The 20,774-nt window shown below is 36.2% G+C and overlaps 1 protein-coding gene across 1 annotated transcript in view; it reads right to left on the bottom strand.

Moving 5' to 3' along the window:
* LOC127655450 (sodium-dependent dopamine transporter-like) overlaps positions 1 to 12,204 on the bottom strand; it is a 32,152-nt gene extending 19,948 nt beyond the window's left edge. The window contains exons 1-3 of the mRNA XM_052143278.1: positions 12,021 to 12,204; positions 10,489 to 10,847; positions 5,149 to 5,280 (exon numbers count right to left, since the gene is read on the bottom strand). Coding sequence (XP_051999238.1) covers positions 5,149 to 5,280; positions 10,489 to 10,777 — 421 coding nt within the window. The 5' untranslated portion in view covers positions 10,778 to 10,847; positions 12,021 to 12,204. The remainder of the gene's footprint in view (positions 1 to 5,148; positions 5,281 to 10,488; positions 10,848 to 12,020) is intronic.
* Positions 12,205 to 20,774: the final 8,570 nt, after the last annotated feature.

The following is a 20,774-nucleotide window of genomic DNA, read 5'->3' on the forward strand; positions in this document are numbered from 1 at the left end:
AACCAGCAAGTAACATAAAAAGTGATTATAATCTTTATTAATCCAAAATAGGCTAAAATGAATCTGCATTGATCCCTCTGTGCAATATGTCCATGCATACACATTTGACACTAGAATCTGCAAGCTATTTTCTTAAAACGTTTCTTATTTATAATTGATTGAAATTTCAACTATTATTAGATTAAGTTTAATTAAAGTCAAATTAAGTCCTGGACCAAATTACACGGTACTGTAAACATTTTCACTTAGGCATTTCAGCAGTTGCCCTAAGCAAAATTGGGACATTAATAAAGCTGTAAACTGTAAAAAACAAAACAAAACAAAATTCAAAAGGGTGTTTCTTAAAATCTAAAAGAGGAAAACTTTTTCTGCAGTACTAGTGTCACCTAAAGTGCAACAGGTCAAGCCCACATTTGAACTGTCTTGGTTCCGGAAGAATTTTTCCCATACATTTCTTACCACGGCAGATGTGAGGAAACACATCCCCATACTCTGTCTTACCACGGCAGATGTGAGGAAAACTCTACGTAGAGTCAACCCACGGAAGGCTGCTGGACCAGACAACACCTTCAACATCTCTCTGAGCAGCGCCGTCATTCCAACGTGCTTCAAGGCCACCACCATCATCCCCATGCCAAAGAAGTCTTCAGTGTCCTGCCTCAACGACTACCGTCCCGTCGCACTTACACCCATCATCATGAAGTGCTTCGAGAGGCTCGTCATGAGGCAGATTAAGACCCAGCTGCCCCCTCACTAGACCCACTGCAGTTTGCGTGATCGTTCAAACCGTTCAACGGACGATGCCATCACCACAACCCTCCATCTGGCCCTCACCCACCTAGACAATAAGGACTCATACGTTCGAATGCTGTTCATAGATTTCAGCTCAGCATTCAACACAATCATTCCCCAGCACCTGATTGGAAAGCTGAACCTGCTGGGCCTGGACACCTCCCTCTGCAACTGGATCCTGGACTTCCTGACTGGGAGACCTCAGTCAGTCCGGATCGGGAACAGCATCTCCACCACCACCACACTGAACACTGGGGCCCCCCAGGGCTGTGTGCTCAGTCCACTGCTGTTCACTCTGCTGACTCACGACTGTGCAGCAATGTACAGCTCGAATCACATCATCAAGTTCGCCGATGACACGACCGTGGTGGGTCTCATCAGCAAGAACAACGAGTCAGCCTACAGAGAGGAGGTGCAGCGGCTGATGAACTGGTGTAGAGCCAACAACCTGTCCCTGAATGTCGACAAAACAAAAGAGATGGTTGTTGACTTTAGGAGAGCACAAGGTGAACACACTCCGCTGAACATCGACGGCTCCTCTGTGGAGATCATCAAAAGCACCAAATTCCTTGGTGTTCACTTGGCGGAGAACCTCACCTGGTCCCTCAACACCAGCTCTATCACCAAGAAAGCCCAGCAGCGTCTCTACTTTCTTCGAAGGCTGAGGAAAGCACATCTCCCAACCCCCATCCTCACTACATTCTATAGAGGGACTATTGAGAGCATCCTGAGCAGCTGCATCACTGCCTGGTTTGGGACTTGCACCGCTTCGGACCGCAAAGCCCTGCAGAGGATAGTGAGGACAGCTGAGAAGATCATTGGGGTCTCTCTTCCCTCCATCAAAGACATTTACAAAAACACTGTATCCACAAAGCAACCAGCATTGTGGATGACCCCACACACCCCTCACACAAACTCTTTACCCTCCTCCCGTCTGGCAAGTGGTACCGAAGCATTCGGGCCCTCACGGCCAGACTGTGTAACAGCTTCTTCCCCCAAGCCATCAGACTCCTCAATACTCAGAGACTGGTTTGACACACACACGTGTCCTGAGTTGCACTTTAATTACTGTCACTTTATAACTGTCTGCTACCTCAATAACTGCTATGTGCATAGAAAAATATCTCATAGTATGTTATGTTTACATTTTTAGAAACTGTCATCTTTTTGCACTACTGAGTACTGGTCGGCGCTGCACTGTGTCTATTGTCCTGTTCATTGTCAGAAATTTGTTGTACTGTCCTGTACTTTTTGCACATGTTTGCACGTGCACTTTATATAGGTATATATAGGTAGTTTATATAGGTATTTTATTTCGTTGTGTTGTCTCATGTGGTCCTATGTTGGTCCTTTGTTGTTTTTATGTAGCACTATGGTCCTGGAGGAATGTTGTCTCGTTTTGCTGTGTACTGTACTAACTGTATATGGTTGAAACGACAATAAAAACCACTTGACACTTGACACATTTTTTCCATAGGGATCTCATAAAATTCTTCATACAAGAGTGTATAATTTCTGTGGCACTAGTGTCACATAAAGCACAACAATGCCATATTCACTTATTCATCAGTCTTGGTTCCGGAAGTATTTTTGGAACAACCTCAGGCACCTTTCTCCCATCTAGTCATTGGCTGAGGTTTGTTTGCTGCAATTCTCTGATTGGTGTATTTTTTCTCATGTAGTTGTTCACCAGCAATTCCACAATTAAACACCATTTTTAAAATAAATATGATGCAGACTGATGGCTTCATCAAGAGTACATACCAACTATTATTACATTGATCTCTGGAATACTCTATTTTTATTGGTTAGTTGGATATTTCTGAGTTACAACTTCATATCTGGGGGATTAATACATATCAGACCGGTCATCCTGGTATTGCAAGTCATTCTCCTATCACTCTGCAGTCTCTACAAGTAAGCTAATATAATAATTTCAACTCATATCAATGTTTCATGCTCATTTATTTATTTATTTATTTATTTGGCAAGCATACCTGTAATAAGCTGGATAATGAGCAGTCAGATGGTAATATTTGCAAAATAAACTGAAAAAGACCTCCAACGCACACCGGAGGTACAAATCAGCTGTACAGCAAATTTCTTTCTTCTCCCACAATAAAATAATTTCAATGCAAATCACTATATTTCATATCCATGTATTTATTTGGTTATTAGCTGTGTAATAAGCACAGTAATGTACAGTCAGTTGGTTATAATCTCTAAATAAACTCTTTCAGGGTGATTCAACGCATCTCTGCTTTGCATAGGTATCCTGATCAACGTGTCAGGGTTTATTTTGCGACAACAACCAGCTTACTGTACATTATCCCTTACTTAACAACCTCTGAGCTCACAGTAGCTCTGTATTTAAATGTTTAGAAGTTATGGTCAATAATTATGGTATTTTTACTTCTGGAACCAAACTGTTGTGCTCTATTGCAAAAATAGAGAAACAGGTTTCCTGAACACTCGCTCTGGCTCCATTGGCCAGGCTAAGTGACATTGATGCAGCATCATGTAAAAGCTACATTTTACTGTTAGCGATACCATTGTAGAAATGCACTTTTAGTAATCAGACACAGAAAAGGTGTCTTATGACAGTGAAGTAGCTGGTCATAACCCATTCCATGTTAAATAAAACAGTTTTTATTGGGCTAATGATATAACTCATGTGAGATCGTTTGATAAAATACTTTTCAAAAGTGCAATTCATTTCTTTAGAAGTAACACTTTTTTAAAGAGGAACAAATTACTGAATGCCAAAGAGAGAGAGGAAGTACATGAACGATTCATAATCACTAAACAAACCAAAAGTCAACAAACGTGCTTCCGGGTCTCTGTGCATTAACTAAAAAAAGATATAGTTTGGTACCTCTCTACCTATTTACACCACTTACCAACAAACCCCTGCAGTTCTGGAGACTGAGTTCTTTGTCTCAAACAAACAAAAGGATTCTCCTATCATATATTAGCAGCACATGTGTGATTCCCAGCCCCTCTCAGAGCATTGATCCCTGAGGAAGCAAACATGTTGATCAGCAGTAATTACTGTAATCTCTCATTGAGTGCCAGGCTTCCAGAGAGCCAAGCTTGTGATTAAAATGTCTGTCTCCTTCTCTCTCCCTCTGCAATATGGTTGACAGCCCGTTGCGGACACGGAAAACAGGCATCTGTACAAAACCATCATCTGTTTTCCTCAGTATAACCCTGAAGAGTGTATTTAGAGTCAGGCTTTAGGCTAAAGTGAGCGGACAGGAATCAGGGAATGATCAGGGCTGGATTGGTAATCTAGCACACCAAGCATTTTCCCGGTGGGCTGACGCACTTTGTGGCCAATCAGGGGTGGACTGGCCATCGGGAGAACCGGGACTAGCTGAAATGAGCCGCCGTGTTATGCAGAACGGGCCACAAAATGGCGCCGTGATATGCCAAAGGGGGCAGCGATATGCTGAAGAGGACAGCGCAAATCAAACAAATGTAAATTCATAATTTAGGTAGATTGACATATTTCTCTTTTCAAACAATATTTAGATGTTAAAACATGTTGTTTGGGATTACAAAATATTGTACTCTATAAAATTCTCTCAGGAAACAAAATATTGATCAATACTTTTTTGTCGCATACATAATCTCCCTAACAATTTACCAATTTGATATCTGGTATAACTTTTAAACAGCAGTTAACACTAAGAGTATTTCTCGAAATGTGATTTTGTGAAGTTGTTACTGGACTAACATCCATGTGGGTCTTGGGACAACATTCCTATCAACCAATCATATTTTAGGGGTCAGATTAGGATTAAGGATAGGTTTAGGGCTGGGCTATCATGCTCTCAGGGTTAGGGTTGGAGAAATCATGGTAGCCCCATATGAAGAAACCACCAACAACAGTCCACGTTTCTGAAAACTCTTCAACAAGGTTCTACAGGAGCTGTGTTGCATTGAGAGTGAAGGTGAGTTTAGTTTGACATCTCCTGCATGCTAGTGTCTGTCCACCATCACGATCTGATACCAGTAAAGTGACACAAAATTTGCGTGCCACAAACATCTGAGGTCTGGCAGGCAAATTTCATACTAAAAGCCAATTTTTCTGTCTTCCATTTGACTGCAGATGATTTCAGGAAGAGATAAACAATACCTGTCTATTTTCTAACTGAGTGTTTGCTCTGATGAGTTCTTTTAGGGGACACAAACACCTTCTGCCTCATAAAAGAACACTCAAAATCCAGAATACACCTTATATAACAAAGAGTAACAAAGCAATACTGTCACCTTAATAAAGACTTAAACATGCTGGATGCATAAAATCATTTGATAAATTAAACGTTTTTGCAAGAGAGATTGTCGTATTACCTTTAAAGATGGGACAGATCTTCCAGACTCCTGCTGCTCCTTCACGGTTATACTGGCCCAATGCTAATTCCATATAGAATAGCGGCATTCCAGCAATCACCATAAAGAAAAGGTATGGAACCAGGAACGCACCTAATAGAACCAAAACCAAAACAGAACCAAATAGATGTTCAAATGTTATAGATATACACCACCAGTCAAAGGTTTGGACACACCTATTCATTCTTTTTTATTATGATTTAGCCACATTGTAGTCATCAAAGCTACTGGTTATGAAGTAACATAAAGGGTAGTATCGGAATTGACCAAAATGATCAGAAATGTTAAATAAATCAAAACTATTTCATATTTTAGCTTTTTCAAAATCACAACTATTTGTCTCAATAAAAGCTTTGCATAACTGTGGGTATTCTTTGAACCAACTTCATGCTTTTTAAACAGAAAGAGTTCCCATGCATGCTGGACACTTTTTATATTCACTATCAATTTCAACTCAGCTATTAAAAAAATATAATATATTTAAAATATATATCATTTTTGTTTTATAAAGAAATTCACATCTAGGCACAGTTTATTATTTGTCTGCAAAACTGATTTCAAGCATTTTATCATAAACCTTTTGATTAAAAACAATGGAAGAAATTCAATATGTCCAAAGATTTAAACAGTAGTGCACATAGTAAAACCATTTTGTGAAGTAATCTAAATGACAATACAAAAATCATGTACTTGTAATCAGATCACATTACATTTTAAAATACTTGTAATCAGATTACAAGTACTTGTGTATGGATTACATGTATGGAAGTGCAGTATATTAATGACAAATGTCTTAAAAACAAACAAAACTCTAAATTGCCCTTGATAAACCCATTGCATTAACACTACATGCATATTTTGGGAATGCAATTTTATATGGTTGTATATTTAAGCTGTAAATGTTTCAATTAAAAACATTTCAAACAAAATGTCATCTTTAAAAATTCAATAATAAATATTCACCTTCCAATGTTCAGTTCCAAAATATACAATTATAATATTATTTCCTCTATAGTTTTCGACTCTTGTACTCTTGTACATCCAGGCAATGCAGGAAAAACAGTTGCTCTTGATCTTCATCACCAATGGATTCAATACTGGTCAAGCGTAGCAGCAGCAAGTGAAGATTGTGCATTGGCACTCTACTGCTTTTTCTGCAATGCCAGGTTGTTGAAGGCTGAATTTCCTACTGAATTTTAAACCACTGAAATTTTAGAGGCAAATTTGTTAAGCAAAATAGAATGGACCAAATATTACCTGTTGAATAATGAAGATGAAACAGTTTTGTAACTGTACTTTGGAACGTGAAAATATATTATGGAATTGTTATGATGAATTTTTGTGCAAAATGTTTCCTGTTGAAATATTCACAGCTTAAAAGGTGCACTCACTAATTATTTACTAATTTAAAACCTTTAATTCCTAAATACATAAATTGTAATTTTGCAATATATGTAGGAAATCATGATCACTCACATTAAAATGAAGACTCCAGTCATATCAGTAATCTTATAAAAGCTGTTTTATTCTGCATGGAGAGGTTCCACACATGAGTGCTGCCATGTTAGAATCACATGACCAGCCGAATACTACTCCCTTAATCTCAGTAACCGTCCTGTTATTTGACACTTTCACTCATTGATTAAAGTAATCATGGCTGACTGTGAATAATACATTTCTACAATGACATCTGAAACTGAAAACTATTGATTTTAAATGATGCTACATCTAAGTTGCTAGGTGTCAGTGTACGTTCAAGAAGACACAAAGACAAGTTTCTTAGTGCAACTTTTAATATGTACCCTATAAAATTGCATCCCCAAAAATGTAAGCACTGTTAATCCAATGCATTTATTGTTCAATTGGTGCAATTCAGCATGCTTTTTGTTTTTCAAAGACATTTGTAATTAATATACTTCCATATCAGTGATTACTTTTTAAGCTGGCAACAGCAGTAAATTGTTTCTAATTGCTTGATTCCCCAAATAAAAATGTTCTGATATGCATTTGGTAAGTCTTTGAGTGTTTTCAGGAGAGTGGGGAAGGAGATGGGTTTATTATTTGAATTATTACTCTGTGTGTCATGTAACCATGTGTTACCATGTATTTAAAAATGTTTTGTCCATCAAACACATCATTTCGATATTCATGTTCTAACCCACACATAAATGCCGAACCGACTGTGTTAGCACGTTAAAGTTAGTTTCAGTTTCATATATTGATTTTGTATTCAACTTCAAAAATGTATATGAATGTGCTTTTGCGATAACTTTTGAGTTTTTATTTTTACATTGATTCATAATTAATACTGATCTGTTACCTCACACGGATGACATTTTTAATGCTGAAATTGCAGGAATAAGATGACATTTCATAAGCAAGACCCAGATCACCAGGGCTTGAAATGGGGGGATGCGGGGGTACTGATTCTGGGGAGTGCATTTCCAGCAGGGTAATACATGCCGCCAATGGCAATGTGTCTCTATCAGTGCACATTCTCACACACCTCAGACCGAGAAGTTACTTCAATTAAAGCTCAAAGTATACTTCAGTTAGACATGAAAGATAGGCCTCTGCCTACAGGACGTGTGGCGCAAATATCGGCATCAGCAGAGAGCTCAACACTTGGATGTTCTAACCATGCATACTCTGAACATAAGCCTGGAATAATTTGCACTAAAAGATACACAAGGTGACAACACTCACAATTGAGCTCCTTGGTTGAGTTGTTGCTGTTACGAAGAAGTACGAGAAGAAGATTTAATCGCCGCTAAATATCAAGAGACAAATGTAGAAAAAAACACCAGTGGATGTGCATTTCAAGAGCGCATGTGTGAAGAGGTCAGAAACTTGAGTCTGAAGGAATTTAAAGATGTCTTAAAGGGTCTAAACTTCTGGAGAATAGTCGGAACAAACATTCGTCAACCGCATGTGTATGCAGGCACAGTCAAATGAAGTATCCTTTGAAAGGCTAGTGTCCGACTGTGTGCAGACGCTAAGCGTTTGCGTCAAATTCGAAGTATACATTGGGCTTAAGTCCATCCACACTGTAATTTTACACTGTGTCCTAACCAGACACATACACAGGACAATGTTACTTTATGAATCGCTTCCTGATTTTGTCTGTTACCGTCGATAAAGATTATGCAGTGCTCCTGGTGTGTTCGCCGATATCGACTTGACAGGGAAGTGGAGAGAAAGTCAGAGGTGACAGCCTACCTAAGTCAAAACTTTGGAAAAAAAATAATTCTTCATGCCCTGACACACACACACACACACACACACACACACACACACACACACACACACACACGTTTGGTTTCCATGTTTTATGGGGACTTTCCATAGACATAATGGTTTTTATACTGTACAAACTTTATATTCTATCCCCTAAACCTAACCCTACCCCTAAACCTAACCCTCACAGAAAACATTCTGCATTTTTACATTTTCAAAAAACATAATTTAGTATGATTTATAAGCTGTTTTCCTCATGGGGACCAACAAAATGTCCCCACAAGGTCAAAACTTTCGGGTTTTACTATCCTTATGGGGACATTTGGTCCCCACAAAGTGATAAATACACGCTCACACATACACACACACACACACACACACACACACACACACACACACACACACACACATAAACAGGGGTGTGTACCGCTATTACTGTTCAGTTAGTGTCAACTGCATCCTCCCCTTCAACTGGATTCACCTTTGCATGTGTTTAACTACTATAGATATTCAGAGCTCTAAACTGAGAGCTAGCCATCGAAAACATCCTGCAGTTTTCTCTAACTTGAGGACAAATGCATTTAAAAGGTTTAAGTGACCTGCTTAACTCTGAACACCATATGCAAATTCCTACATGTTGGATCTTTAATTTGGAAAGAATTACACATGTACTTCTCTCCAAGCAGAGATTCTGTTGAATGAAAGGTGTTTGTTTTGTGCCGCAAATAATCCATGAATAAGGTCCATTGACCTTTCGTGTGCCCATCTTGACACTCAAGAAAGCACAGAATTTTGATGAAACTTGAAATGTAAACACTTGTAATGTTGTTATAGATTATAGAGGTATTTATATTTTAGCAGAAAAACTAAATCTTCAAATGCCCCCTGACTCAACTAGGGACCAGTTAGGGCTGAACAATTTGGACCAAAAAATTGAAATTTGAACTACTATATGATAAACATTAGGTCCTAAACAGGGTGCCAACATTTGAGTCCTCTTAAAAAAAAAAAAAACAATAATCAATAAATGTACGTATTTACATTGAAACACTGTCTGTGTACCTTTTTTGTCCACTTTGTGAAAGGGTCTAAGGCCACTTTTCTTAATTTTTGGAAACCAGACAACTTGACAATTATATTATTGTAATGTAATACTAAATAACAATAATACAATTGATATTCTTTATATATTTCTGTAATATAATTGTTTTAATTACAATGAATTATTATTATTATTATTATACAATAGCAATGTGTTTTTGTAATAATTTCTTGAATTGTGCGGTCTGGTTAATGAACAGACAAATATTAAAACACAAAAAATCATATCTCATAATACTGATTCATAAACTAATTTTTATTAAATACATTTAAGCAAGATTATGCTCCTCAAATGCATGTGACATTAAATAAACAAAAGTTAGGTCAGAAGTAATCTAAAAGTAATCAAATTATATTACCTACAAATTGTAATCTAAAAGATTACATCTTTATTGCAATTTTAGTCGTGTATCCAATCGGTACCAGATTACAATTCCGAAGTAATCTACATCTAAATTAATTAGTTATATATTTCAAAAATGTTATTTAATCAGACTGAATTTACCTGACCAATTAGGTAGCACAAATTTAGTGAATTTGTAAGGGTTAGATCAAGAAGAAATAGATCATTGAGCTAATAATTGCAGATTACAATAATTTCTGTATTTAGAATTCAAATTATTGGTTTGTCGAGGTTTTACAGACTGTATATCGTAATGCTTTTATATATTTAAAAAAAAAAGTCTGAAAAATAAATAATTAAACTGTAAATTATAGCTTTCACACACACACACACACACACATACACACAAACTTAATTTCTTTAAAGCTAAGTTTAATCAATTTCATCTGTACAAATTCAAGAACTGTAAATATAATCTCTTAAACTTTAGTCCTGTTTTAAAGATACCACATTTGGTCATAATTCTGTGTCTGTAAATGACAATAAATTATTAATTTCATCTATTATTTACAATAGATATTATTTGTATTTTCCACACATATTCTCCCCCTCTCTCTTACCTCCTCCATTTTTGTAACACAGGTAGGGGAACCTCCACACATTGGCTAGATCCACAGCAAAGCCAATCACTGACAGCAGGAAGTCAATCTTTTTGCCCCAGGTCTCTCTCTCCTCTCCTGTGGGGTGGGTCTGACCGGTCGGGCTGACCAGGGTGGATGTGGTGAACTGCACCCCATTCTGCTCCTTCAACAGGATCAGCTCCACCTCCTTGGGGCCAGTGGTGCTGGAGGGTTTAACGGGGGTGATGGCTGAGGACATGTGTGTGACCGGGTGTCTACCTCTTAGCATGGGTCGCCAGGCAAGGCCACAGGAGCGTAGAGGTTGGAGAGATGACCTCCAGACGCAGATACAGTAGCCTCTTTGGATGAGAGCAGAATGATGGAAGGAAAGGAAAGCGAGATGAGGAGAGAGACAGAGGGAGGGGCAAATCAGCCATGTTGATAAAAGATCAACCAAAATTTGGATCAGCTTCAACATGGAACTGACGGAGCTCAATTTTGGTGAACAGCTACTAAAATATCTGAATACTAGAGTTTTCAACCAGTTACTATGAAGGTCCTGGATGGGTCCATGCATATAAAATGATTGATTTCCTCTATTTTTTGATGTGTTATATTAATGAGTTATTAATGAAGGTTATCATAAAGTGCTACCAAGATAATCTAGATTTTTATATTTGGGGGTCACTTGGTTAGTCTTTAATGGTTGAAAACACCTGTGCTAGATAAAAGTAAAGAAGGAAATTGATTCAGTAATGATTTTCCCTTTGATTTCTCATTGAATTCTGAATTTTTCATAAAAAAGCAACAGCACTAAAATATGAATATTTTGTTGAGTATTCTGTTAGAATGAGAAAACAACTATAAAATAAAAAAATATCACTGCCAAAATCCTTTAAGCAAATGTCCCTAAAACATTTTAACAACACTGTTAAAAAAGAGGCAACCTGAATTTTTTACCTTAATGACCTTTTTCTACCTATAACATGTTTGTTTTTTTTGTTTGTTTTTTGGCTGGTAACGTAAACAAATTTGCTTCTTGAGGTAACATATTCTAAAATAACTAGTTTTATTTTAAGTCAAGAATATTATTTAATATGAACTACATTAACTAACAGAGTCTAATTTTTTATTTTGTGGATTAGATCAGGTAGAAATTCACAAATAAAAGTTATTTATTTGATAAATGATTACCAAAATGTGGTTCGATCCATTTAAATAGCAAAAATAAAGTGGGAAATAAATAAACAATAAGTGAATAATTTTGTCCACATGTAAGATGCAAATATTGAAATAAATGATTAAAAAACAACAGTAAATACAACATATAATTTGAAGCAAACATATATGATAAATTCTGCAACTCTCACCATGATTATGCAAAGGGTTATTTTTAGTATTATACTGTGTTGAGTCATAAAGCCAGCACCTGTTGAGTTCCGAAAAATCCAAATACCCTATAAATTCCAATTACACAATATTGTGTCAAACATAAATCATGCAGGGGAAAAAAAAAACTGTTCAAATCTTACCTTTAGGGGGTAAAGTGCTTCTTCGTATAAAAGCTTCTTACTTCATGCATTGATGATCCTCGTCAGTTTGGGAGACAATTTTGGCCATTTCTTTTATCGACGTAACACAAAACTGTAGACTTTGAATGAAGGAAAGTATGGATGAGAGAGATGATTATGATGGTCTTTCTCCCACTAAGGATAGAAGCAGACACAGTTCTACTGACCACAAGAGGGTATGTAGATATCTGAAATATGAAAGACAAGCACCTTCCCACATCCCCCCCACCCCCATCTCTCTCTCTGCACACTCCTTCTGTCTCTCTTCCTTCATGTCTCGCTCTCTCTTTTTGACACATAACCATATATTTGTATTTATATATTGCTATATAGTGAGTGTGACAGGTAGACAGATGGCCTGTCAATTTGTCAATATGTTACCACACATATACTGAGAGAACATTGCACTGAAATTAACAGAAAGTTTTAGGAGTATGAAAATGTAAAATCATGTTATGTCAAAAATAGGAATAAGATTAGGTGACTTTAACTGCTATGCACTAACATTTAAATACATACAATAAAATGTACTTATTGTGCAACTACATATTTTTCAGCAAAATTCTTATAAGATTCACATTTACTGTTACTGCGGTTCAGGCACGGGTAGGTTTAGGGGAAGGGTTAGTTTTGATTAGCGTTAAGGTTAATAGTGTGATTACAGATGCAATTAAAGGCAGGTACTTTAAATCAATGTAACAACTATGTATATGTACACAGTAGTTGAAGACAACTAATATAAAGTGAGTCCGACATATTTAACGTTTGGCTCTAATAGGTCACTAATCATAAACATCCGTGTCACTGACAAGGTCAGATTTGTTTGCGTCCATTGAAGCGCTCATGAGTTTTCACTCAAATTAAACAAAAATGTTTTGATTATTTTTTTTTTATCATAAGGATGCTAAATAAAAGCCTTGCGCACTACCACACATGCAAAAACACGTCACATATTTTCCATTGCTTAATTGTGGGGATTTGATATTTCAGAGCTCCATGGTGAATCTGCGTTAATCTTGGCCTGGGGCTGGAAATTAATCATTTGAAGACGTCTGTTGAAATTAGACAACAGTTTGGCTCAAGCACAGCAAATAACAGATCAAAAGGAGGGTTATCATCTTACCCTTTTCACAGATATGACAAATCCACCACCCATTACGATCACCACTCAAAGCCATGTCGGAATAAAAGGTAACTCTTGATAAGAAAAAGCTGAGATTACTTAAAAGGAATGGTTCACCCAAAAATGACAATTCTCTCATCATTTACTCACCTTCATGCAGTCCCAGATGTGTATGACTTTCTTCAGCAGAACACATATAAAGACATTATCAGCTCTGTAGGTCCTCACAATGCAAGTGAATGGGTACCAAAATTCTGAAGCTCCAAAAATCACACAGGACAGCATAAAAGTAATCCTTAAGACTCCATAGTGGTTTGCATCCATATATTTAGAAGCTATTTGATAGGTGTGGGTGAGAAACATATCGATATTTAAGTCCATTTTTACTATAAATTCTCCTCTCTGCTCATTCAATCTCCAGTTTATATTTTACATTCTTCTTGTGTTTTTGGTGATTCACATTTGTCATGCATACTATTGGGCAAAGAAAATAATTTCTAGCAAAAATGGACTTAAATATTGATCTGTTTCTCCCCACACCTGTCATATCATTTCTGAAGACATGGATTTAACCACTGGCGTTATATGGATTACTTTTATTCTTTATAAGAATCAAATTTTGCACCCATTCACTTGCATTATATGGACCTACAGAGCTGAGATATTCTTCTAAAAATCTTAATTTGTGTTCTGCAGAAGAAAGAAAGTCATACACATCTGGGATGGCATGATGGTGAATACATTATGAGAGAATTTTCATTTTTGGGTGAACTGTCCCTTTAAATCAATCAATAAAGTAAATTTTTTGCCAGAGCAACTACAATGTCCAATTTGGTGGTGAATATAGAAGGCTTGAGCTGATGCTCAGTTCCACCCTTATTCTTTGACAAGGAATATTATCTTATTTAAAATAAAATGTATTTGTGATATGTAAATATTAATAAGTCATATTTTCATCAGGATGTTGGATTGTCTATTTTTATGTATTGACCTGACCAATATTGACCTTAATAGTTGAAAACATGCATTTTTTGCTAAATAACTGTCTCCTATTAAGTTAATGAAATTTACAATCCAACTTAAATTATTAACTGTTTATTTTTACTGTGTACTTTTTTGAAGTATCAACATTCTGTCTGGTGTTTCTCTGAAAATCCCATAGGAGAAATAAAAACAGACGCACAGTGTATTGTTGACATGTAGTAGCAGTCTTTGAATTTGTCCTTGGGAGAATTTGATGTGAAAGGTTTGCATTCAAATTGAAACTCTCATGAGAAACGGAGACATAAATCTCAATTTGCTCTCTTTTTAGTGCAATTGCTGTCAAGGAAAAACATTTGAGATATTTAGTAGCTCTCATTTGTGATTTTTCTTTCATGTGGGCTTTTTTGCTAGATTATGTCAACATATTAGAGATATAATGTTAAAATAAACCATACAGTGTAAAAATTGACCCTTTCCATGGACTGTGATGACACATTTCTGTCTTATTTGGCAGCATAAATGTATATATTTCTTATTGCTTTTATGTTTGGGTTACCAGAGACCATTATTATGTACATGTTATATATCAATGCTATGTATTAACCCTCTTGTGGTGTTCGGGTCATTTTTGACCCATTTTGATTTTGTTTCTTTAATAAAAATGGTATCCTTTATCTGAGGCATACAAGAAATGGTGCCTTTTCCTCCACTGGCTATCTAAACACACACAACAAATCTGGACTTGATTCGATAAGTCTAAGTGGTTGTAAAAAAATAAATAAAAACGTGTCACTTGTGGTGTTCAGGTCAAAATTGACCCGCCATAGGAATGAATGGGAAATACTAAAATACAGAGATTTTTTTTTTCCTCCCCAATATGGAATGCCCATTTCCCAATGCACTCTAAGTCCTCGTGGTGGCGTAGTGACTCGCCTCGATCCGGGTGGCGGAGGAGGAATCTCAGAATCTCCACGAATCGTATCACTTGACTTGTTGAGTGCGTTAATGCGGAGACGTAGCGCGTGTGGAGGCTTCACGCTATTCTCCACGGCATCCACGCACAACTCACCACGCGCCACACCGAGAGCGAGAACCACATTATAGTGACTCTACCCTCCCTAGCAACTGGGCCAATTTGGTTGCTTAGGAGACTTGGCTGGAGTCACTCAGCATGCCCTAGATTTGAACTCGTGACTCCAGGGGTGGTAGTCAGAGTCAATACTCACTGAGCTTTTTTTTTTTTTTATTAATAAATCAGACCACACATAAATGAAGGGCTGAGACTATAAAACATCCACAATGCCGAAAACGCACCCACACAGGTTTGTTTTACTATATTAGTGATCTCTCATTGACTTTCATTGATTTCATATAATTTCCAAACTCTACCCCTTATCCTAAACATCACACACATGTGCACATCACTAGATTTGAAGATCAACATCATCTGACCCATTTAAGAGTTTTTTTTTGTATTGATGAGGACATTTGGCCCTCACAGGTGTAGACAAACATATCTATATATACCAAATATACCACATAGGTCGAAGTCTGAGTCTGACCCCTGTATGGCAAAGTATATGACAGGAAACACAATAATTACTCTGTCTTTTGTAGCACAATCAGATTTGACTGTGGCAGCATGGGCATGTTTGACAGCATATTGGTGCATCACTGCAAAATCTTACACTTCCACATAAGTAGTGTAGAAAAAAATGCTACAATTTGACAAATCATTTAGTTTATAATGTCTTGTGATATTATCTAGAAATTAGGTTTGTTACAACTTTGGCTTATAGAGATCAACCAATGCATAGAGCACTGAAGCCATCTACTGGACATACTAGTTGTAATTGCATGCCATTTTTTCCAGCAGATATCACCAGAGACCCCCAAAGCATGACAAATTGTGATGTTTTGACACTCTTTCAATTTACTGAAATAAAGGTTTTTAAATAAGTGAAGATAACATAAATTGTTTTATATGAAAATAGATGATTTAGACCTAAATAAGGTATAAATACCATAAAATCCCCCCAGAAATGCACAACTTTAGTGTTTTTACTTTAGAAAAATGTGTGTTTATATATCTTCACAAATAATTTTTTTTAAATATAACGCATTTATTTTTGGGTCATTTTTGACCTTCGAACAACATGAGTGTGACTCACAAACGAACACTGCACAAGTGTTAATACAATGTAATTAATGTTGCTTCTATTTAGGGCCAGTTTGAAATAATAATAATAATAATAATAATAACAATAATAATAAAGAGAAAATACAACAAAACAAAATGCTTACAGGGATGCAATGAAGTACACCAATAAGAAAATATTAACATCAAAATATTTTTTTATGGATTGCTTGCATAAGGAATTTAATTATAAATATTTGTAATTTTATTTATTTATTTTTTTCATAGAGGACAACATTAGAAATGTGTTATCAAGTTAAAATGTAGCTTATTTTCAGTATGATTAGGAAAAGTGCAGATGCATCAACCTAAAACATAAATATTTTGGAATGAAAGTATGCTTTTGAGCTATCAAAACACTGTTGGGGTTTCTTAGACCCCTGACAGTGCACAGTTAACCACAACATGCAATGAACATGTAATAGCAAGCTAGTACCTAACAGAAAATATGATGCAAAATGTTTGTAACAACAGTAACATGAAAACATTTTGGTATTACATAAACTACCCGGCATCAGGTAATTCAGATGCCCTTTGCACAAATATTATTATTGTTAATGGCCGACAGAGCTAATGAAATAATTGACACCTTTCGGATATTCATTTTCAGCACATGTCACCTGCTAACATCATAAAGCTTTAATTTTTGACATGGATATGAAACACTTTGCTTATATATATATATATATATATATATATATATATATATATATATATATATATATATATATATAAAATCATATTTAAAGCCAAACTGAACCCAGTTTCTATTTTGCTTGTCAATAAACAATCAAAATTAAATTTAAAAGAAATTAAAAACTGCATAATCGTACACGTTTGTGGCAGAAAGCAATGACCTTAGTTTAAATCCTGACAGATACTCAAAGTAAATTAATTCTAATGTATGAATCTAATGTGAGCATCAGGGGTTCATGGGACAGTTCAGTCATGGCCCACATGCCTTTTCATAGACTTCACACTGTCATAGAGGCACACAATGTGAACATTCCACAGAAATACAGTCATCGCAAGACTCACTGATTTTAAACAATCCTCAATAGAGTTCTTTTTCCGGAGCACACCTAGATGGCGCCAATTAATACAACATTGCATTCATATATACCAGCAAAACACCACACAGACAACTATGAGAACAAGGATGCAGCAAGAAGAAAAAAACTGCATTGTCAATCAGTGTACTTTTTTACTATTCATTGGAGTCACTACTCTTGCACATTTAAGAGATACAGTGTTATAAACACAGCGAGGATCTTATTGGTGTATAATAATCTCCTTTTTGCACAGTTCTTGCAGTGAGCAGTTCCATCAGAGCAAAAGAGCAAAATTACTAAAGGAAAGACCAAAACAAAAGGGAGAAGACAACTTAAAACATTCATACCATACAAAAGCAGATACTGTAAAGTAAGTTACGGTTCACTAACATGATTGGAGAAGCAACACTCCAAAAGAGCTGATATTTTATTCAACAGCAATTTTACAGTTTGTAAGTTGTCATTTTTATTTGTATAGCGCTTTTCATAACACACATCATTTCAAAGCAGCTTTATTGAAAATTACGATTTACCAGGAAAAAGCTGTAATGTAGTAATGTCTTCGAGTCATAATAGTGTGGTTTAATAATAATAATAAAAAGACATGATTGTAAATTGCACCTTAAAATATTTAATAAATAATCATTCGATTTATATTTAGACCCCCAGTGAGCAAGCTGAAGGTGACTGTGGCAAGGAGCACAAAATGGTTAATGGAGAAAAATAACTTTGGAGAAACCAGACTCACTGTGGGGGTCAGTTCCCCTCTGACTAACCAGCAAGAATATAATGCCAATCTAAGTTATTTATGTGTAGTAAATGCCAAGATTTAAAATGAGTAAACTAAGTAAGTGTTAGAGGCCAATGCTTAAACAAAAAGCTTTTGTATTAAGGACTAAAGTCTTAGAATTGACATTCTTAATTAACTGCGGAAGTGCAAACTGTCACCAGTGTGGGGTGACACCGTTTTACCGTTTATCAAGTGTTGAAACTTTGCTTTGTTAAAAACAACCTGGAATCATGAAACCATTTTATTAAATTAAATTTGAGTTTAAAGTCAAAATTATCAAAATAAAGTCTGCATTGTGTGAATAAAGTAGAAATATTAGAGGGAAATAGTCAATATTAGGCTAAACAGACCCTTATTATCACAAAGATAGACCAGACAGCAGCTTCGTTAATGCAAGAGATGGATGTGGAGAATGTAGTTAATTTATTCAGGAGATTTAACCCTATACAGATTAATTGGGTTTTCCTATTTAAACAATACTTAACTGAGGGGAAGTTACCACAATGTCTTGATATGGATTATATATAATATATAATTCACAGCAGTTCCAATAATTTTTCGCTTCACTTGAGTGTGAGCCTATATCTCAATTTAAATTAAAAACTTGTTTGATCCACTGATATACGTATACAGAACGTGATCGCTCATGACGTCATAACAGTGAAGCCACTGTGCTGCCATATTGTATGCCCAAACATCCCGATGTCCCTATTGACTTAATTAAAAATCATCTAATTTCAGCGAGTAATTAGTCATTCGATCACCGATTTTATATCTGAAATCTGCATGTAGCCTATATCCCTACAACGCATGTCATTATTTATTAAAAATCGAGAATTGTTCCTGTTTCTTGAAAGCCCGAGCGAGTTATTTATACAGTAGGCCTATATAAAACAGAATCCACCTCTAACAAACTTCATCAGCAAACCGATCAACTGAATGTTAAGTTCACTGAAACTGAGGTAAATTACAAGCAGACATTATCAGATTATTTCATGTGAATATCAATATGCGTTTATTCACAGTTACTTGTTTTATGTTTTTATTTAAAAGTGCTTTTTTTCTTGCGGTCATTTGAAAAAAAGAGCACGTGTTCTCTTCATCCGTCACACGTGCAGCGCCTGAGGGAGACAAGCAAAGCGAAGTTGGAAAAATTAAACTGATACACTACGCTTAAATGACAAACTAGTATGTAATTTATGATGTATCCATGTCCATATCCATGACTACAGAGAGCAGTTCAAAATGAAAACAAGCAAGTCCCGGGCATTTAAGGCGATTTAGAAATCCCGATCGGAATTTTTTTTAAGTCCCGGAGGGTAAGGACGTATTGTCATCCAAAACAAGCAGATATTACAGCTTTTCCTGCTTGCATTATAACTTGTGGACAGTTTTGCCACTTCCTTTTGTGATCATTGTGCTGCACTGACAGACTGAACACTGAGCCAGGTGAACGCTCTGACATCGTCACTAGAGGGCGAAATTCAACTGCCGTATCTGCAGATCAAAGATGGTGAAACGGGTGTTTTCGCTTATCGGTCATTGACGCTTAATGGCAGTTTGTGCATACCAAATGCCCGCTTGAACACTTCCGGTGGCTTCACCTCCTGCTAGAAGTTTACCGTTGCGTCAGCGATCCAGTTATACACTCACACACAAACACACACACATAGGCTACATACACATACATATATATGTGTGTGTGGTTTGATCTATTCATTGTGTGCCTGACGTTTTCTCAGGCCCTAATTGTTATTTGACAGGTAGGGTGATCATTTTTGGTCAAGTCATGTAAGGAAGAATTCTTCTTATTTTTATATTTTAATATGCCCTGTGGGCTAAGCCCTGGATGTCACTGAAGTCTAGCGACACCCCTGGACACAGATCACCTTAATGGTGACATCACACCAAACAAATGTTTACAACAACACCCAAAAAACTACAAAAGATCTTAAACCTTTATACATTCTTAAAAACAACTATTTAAATGCATCCATAAATTCCCTTTACCATGGAAATGTAATTAAAAAATTCAGGTGCAAGGAATTATTATGGGTATCCACCAGAGCCTCACTTTCGTACTCCATCGTTTCATAGTTTTAATTATAGTTTATATCATATCAATCATAGAGTGTGTTTACATTAACACTAATACATTACTACCTGCCACAAATCAGCTTCTTAAAAAAAAAATTAAAAAAAACAGTACAAGAAAAACACATTTACATGAGATTTGAAATCATCGGGTTATTCTCTGCTTTTACTACAGGCATGTAGTAAAAACATTTTTTAACAGGCTTGCACAATTGTTAACATTGAATAAGATGGTAAGAACGCCTGTAGGGTTTTACAGTACATGCAAAAACAGGGCAATTGACAAAAATCTACCTGTATCAATCAGTCGGTTGTTTGCTTAAAGGGTTTAACCCTTTCTGATAAAGTAATGTTGTGTACATGTCCTTACATGTTGTTGGCTTATTAAATATAATCGGTCTAAGATAGTCCCCTAATATGGATTTACCAAAGGCCCGACTCGCTCTAAAATACTTTTTGAATATTGCTCACATTC

The sequence above is a fragment of the Xyrauchen texanus genome, chromosome 15 (assembly GCF_025860055.1).
Source record: "Xyrauchen texanus isolate HMW12.3.18 chromosome 15, RBS_HiC_50CHRs, whole genome shotgun sequence".
In the NCBI taxonomy this organism is placed as follows: domain Eukaryota; kingdom Metazoa; phylum Chordata; class Actinopteri; order Cypriniformes; family Catostomidae; genus Xyrauchen; species Xyrauchen texanus.